This window comes from Gossypium hirsutum, chromosome A12 (genome assembly GCF_007990345.1).
Source record: "Gossypium hirsutum isolate 1008001.06 chromosome A12, Gossypium_hirsutum_v2.1, whole genome shotgun sequence".
Classification (NCBI taxonomy): Eukaryota; Viridiplantae; Streptophyta; class Magnoliopsida; order Malvales; family Malvaceae; genus Gossypium; species Gossypium hirsutum.
The window spans coordinates 8,969,158-8,974,192 of record NC_053435.1 but is presented as its reverse complement, the minus strand read 5'-3'; the positions used below and the strand labels follow the sequence as shown (position 1 = coordinate 8,974,192).

The 5,035-nt window shown below is 31.2% G+C and overlaps 1 protein-coding gene across 1 annotated transcript; it reads right to left on the bottom strand.

Annotated features, from left to right (window-relative positions):
- Positions 1–550: 550 nt before the first annotated feature.
- Positions 551–2,722, bottom strand: LOC107928648 (uncharacterized). Its single transcript, XM_041082648.1, has 4 exons — positions 2,582–2,722; positions 2,403–2,479; positions 1,700–1,845; positions 551–952 (listed from the first exon to the last, which is right to left on the bottom strand). The coding sequence occupies exons 1-4, from the start codon at positions 2,680–2,682 to the stop codon at positions 728–730; spliced, it is 549 nt and encodes a 182-aa protein (XP_040938582.1). The 5' UTR covers positions 2,683–2,722; the 3' UTR covers positions 551–727.
- Positions 2,723–5,035: the final 2,313 nt, after the last annotated feature.

The following is a 5,035-nucleotide window of genomic DNA, read 5'->3' as shown; positions in this document are numbered from 1 at the left end:
ATATTTTAATTAAAATATATGATTTAATAAAATTTAAAATAATTATAACTAATAAATTTTCTTATATGAATTTGTATAATTTAAAATAATTATTATTAAATATAATTTAATAATAATATATAATTTCATAAAATTCGTGATAATAAATTTTCTTATATGAATTTATACAATTTAAAATAATTAATATTAAATATAATTTAATAATAAAATGTTCTTATATGAATTTACTAAAATCAAAAAATAACTTGAGAATTATATTCTGCATAAACATAATTAACTTATATTAAGAAAAGGTTAGATGAAAATAAAATTCTACATCATAATCCATATGTTATATTGTTTTACAACATCATAACAAATTTTCTTATATGAATTTATACAATTTAAAAAGTTTGAAGTACGCAATTCCAAGGAAAAAGTGGAGGGGATGATATCACTTTCCTCTCTTTTTGGATTGCTATTTGTTAATGACAAATGCAACATCAGATTTCAGCTACTCCAACATAAATAGAACAGGGTAACAATTTTATAAGAAACCAAATCAAACAAATTTCCATAATTAACTCCAGTAGTTGATCTATAAGCCAGATCTCCTTCCAGGCATAAGAGTAAATTTCTAACGCCAATAACTAATTTAACTTTACAAATCCATTGGCATGAACTAATCAAAATTGTGTTAAAAATAGATACAGATTCGTTTTCTACAAAGATATACAGAAGCAATGCATTAAAGCAAGCCAGCCATTACTGAATACAACTGCCTCCAAGACTCAACAACCAAAAATACTAAGAAGGGGGAGAGCGAAGAACCACCACAGAGGAAATGAGGCAGTATCATGCATCTAGCAGCAACCACGAACAAGATTTTGTCTAAAACTTCTGCTTGATGGGTAAAAAGATTCCTAAAAACCTGATTGTCAAGAAGGTGACATAGACCTCTGGAAGTTGTAATCTGAAAAAATTCTTATCATTTTATGAAAATAAGTGGTACCAAAGGTGTTTGAGGAAGAAGTGAGGTGTAAGTCAATTCATTCCATGTTTTCCCCTTAATGAAGGGAACAGATAAATCAATTGTGTGAAAAATACTTGAAAATATAAACTCCATATACTACCTTCTCTCCATATTTGATTCACGAAGCATATAAGACACAACAAACATTACTTCAAGATGCACCAAATACAGTTAACACAATCTCCAAACTATTCAAATATACAATATGGTTTTATTAACAAGATACTAAACCACTAGACCACTGCAAAAGAGCATGTATAATATGATCTTATTAAAAAACTACAAAAGAGCTACCTCTCATTGTGAAGAGCAAAGAGAACGAATCAAATAAATTGACTTCGGAAAGCAGCCAACCAAGATGGCTACATTGTCAACTTATAAATACAGAGAACAAGGTTCACAATGTTTTGCACAGATAAATAGAACAATATATAATATGAACTCCCACAGAGCTTTATTCTACAAATAAAACTCGCATGCCAACCACTAATTGAATGCAGTGGAATCTATCTGTTAAAGAACATGGAGAAAAAATCCAACAATAATCCAAAAGGCTATTTTTTAGCATGACGCCTGGAAGGGAGACATTTATTTTCCGATCAAATAGTCACTGGTTGTGCTATGCTGCAGAAACTTGCAAGAACAATCGAAACAGGAAAAAAAACTGAAAGAAACAAGAATATTAACCTCCTCTTGATCAAACAAAAACTCCTCTTCATCAAGTCCAGCTGCAGGTAAATCCTCATCCTCATCATCTAGCCCCCCCAATTCAACTTCCTCGAGAACATCGTTTCCAAAAAATGCATATTGTGATGCATCAAATACTGCACCTCCTGCATAATAAAAAGGTTAACTTTACTGAAATGAGCTCTTCATAAAGAAGAAAACAACACAGAATCATTAAAAAAAAGAACTTTCTCCAATTCAATGGGCAGGAATGGGGTAATTGAGATGGGCGCAAGTTAACACCCTTTGTGTATCCAAGGGCCTGATATTTCTCAAAATGTACAAAAAGCAGCTTCTCCAATTCAATCATAATTCAAATAAATCGTGCTTATTTCCATCACTAAAAATATTCGAAACCAAAGTCAATTCAACTGAAAGTCTGAAACACCAGCCCACTGAAATCATTAACTGGCGTGATTTAGTAGCCAAATTCAAACTTATAATTACTAATCTGGAAAATGTCCAGGCCAACATGAAACAAAGTCGCTACTTAAAAACCAGAAATTTTTCACATATGGAAACGACGTTTGACTTCTAACTGAATCAAACAGTGTTACCACAATTATTTAGCAACAAAAGCCTGCCCTTAGCATTGAAAACACAATATTTAAGGATCTAATTTCATTTCCTTCTAACTTGAAAAAGAGTGTTATATTGAGTTTACCAGTGGTTTGAACTCTAATATTAACTCGAGCCTCTGAAGGATGAGGAATACTGTAGCCACAGAATGTAACCCTTGGGCTGCACAACATAAAAAGGATAGCTTCCACTTTCAATACAATCACTTAAAACAAAGAAAACCCAGCATGAATAAAAGCCAAAAATAGATGTGAGTGAACTGACTCTTGATTCAAAGTGAATCTAACAGCGTTAGCTATGGTATGATCCTCATCAGTTAAAGAAAAAGTGGCAGCACTATTATCAGTGAAAAACCCGTGTTCCATTGTTTCCTTTAATCCAATTTCTAAATCTCCAAACCAAGAAACAAAACTATTAAAAGGATGAAATTTAATCCAATAATCATTGGGAAAACATATTTTTAAATAAAAAATAAGGTTGTATCTTCCTTACCGGTTCCAATGGACAGAACACAGTTTCACCGATGGAGAGGAACGGAAAACGTGAGAAGGGGGCTGCTTTCTGATCGGTGTTTAAAGTCCAGTTGTGACGCCAAAGAGAGGTAAGATAGAAAGGTAGAAGCGTGAATCGGTGGAGATAGAAAGGTAAGACAAAAAGGTGAGGACAGTGGAGAAGAAAGGTAGAAGGAAGAAACAGGGGTAAGACAGAAGCGTGAATCAGGGGGTAAAACAGGGACCAAAACACAATCCGGACCTAAACTGAGCACAATGGAGGGATTGGAAATCGGTGGAATTTGGGGATTAGATCAGTAATGTAATAGACCCGTATTAGGCTAATACACCCAACCAAACAATGTATTGAGTGGGGCCCACGATTAGGGGTGTAATGGCTATGCCAATACACCCAACCAAACAAGCTCTTAGTGTGAAAATGCATTCGTTTGTGAATACAATTCATTTGTTAGTACAACTCATTTCTCTAACTTCATTGTTTTCACTCTTTTATGTTCATTTAGTCCAACAAGAAATTCATTTCTAGTTTCAACGAGTTAGCGAATGGACTAATTGGAATTTATAATTAAGGCTCAAATAATTTATTATTAAGTTTCATCTTTTTGCCTATTAATTATAAATTTATTTAGTCACGAAGTCATTCCACTATAGTATCTTCACTAAGCTCTCCCTAATTATATACTATTACGAAAGCTACTTAATAAGTGTTCGTCTAATGACATTGTTATAAGTGTGTTTCCCTTTTAGGATATATTTAATCTTTTTGGGATAAACTAGTTCTCCCAATATAATCATATTTTTATCTCATGATAATCATTACACCTTCCTTCATAAAAAGTAAATTACTATCAAATAGTAGTTTATCCCAAGAATAGAGACACCAAGATCTTAATTGCACATCAATCACATCCCATAGAACTTGATCAACTAGTGGACCAAGCCTTTTTCAATGTCGTCTACATATATTTTATTTAGGGGGAATTTACTTAAGTTAACCATTAATTTTACTCATAATTTTTAGTAGGATTAGATATTTTAGCTATTTTTATTATATATAATAGGGAAAGCGTCAATATGGTTTGAACAAGTGCCAAATAAGTGTCTTAAAAGAGTTTTAACTATCGTTTCATACAAGTTGAAGCTCCAATATAAAAATAATCACGAAGTTCAGAGACTAACTTGAGCTAAAAAAAGTTTAAACCCTAATTTAAAAATTATTGTCAAGCTCAAAACTCAAATAATTAACTCTATTTCTAACTTAAAAATTCATTTAACCCTACTTAATTAACTTAGTGGAGTATGTAATTTGTGGATGATAATAGATATTTTAGTTCACATTCTAAAAGGTAAAAGAAGATTAAATAAGTTTATGGTATTATGATAAATTTAGTTTTTAATATTTACATCTTTGATTTTTTTAGTAAAATTTAGACATTAACCTTTTAAAAGATTCAAATCATTTTTTAATAGAAACGCAAACTAAAACATTAATTATTTTAATAATGTCAGCATGATAACTCCATGGTAATTCACTTTTACTTCATGTTGGCATGTCACTATTTGTCTTATATGTCATATTAACACATAATTTAAAAATTATAAAAAAAATTAAAAATTCAAAAAAAATAAGAATTTTAAAAAAAATTGCATGAAGTACTCGTGGATTGCTATGCAACCTATTATGTTTAACAATTTAAAGCTTTAATTAGTATTTTTGTTAAAAACAACAATTCAACATTTTTTTTAAAGTTTGATGGTAAAATTCGATTCTTTTTAAAAAGTTGAGGGTAAAACATAACTTAAACAAAAATAATATTTAAATTAACAAAAAATATATAATGTTAAGAGATAAATTTATGATTATACAGAAGTTTAATATTCGCCAATACATTGATAGAATAATCTTGGATTAAGAGTAAGAGGTGGACAACTCAAGTGTGTCATAGTTGGATGACATGAAGATGAAGCGAAAGTTGGGGCTTAAAGATTATGAATGATTTAAATGTTAGAATCAAGACCCTGAAGTGGGGCAATGGTCTTTATGCAAGTAAAGGAAAAAATAAACCCTGACCACTACTTAGGGATGGCAATGGAGTGAGGCGGAGATGGATGTTGCTAAATCCATCACCGCTCCACAATTCACACGTTTTACTCCACCACCTGCGTTGCTCCATTGTGGACGTATAATATTGAAATCCACTACCAC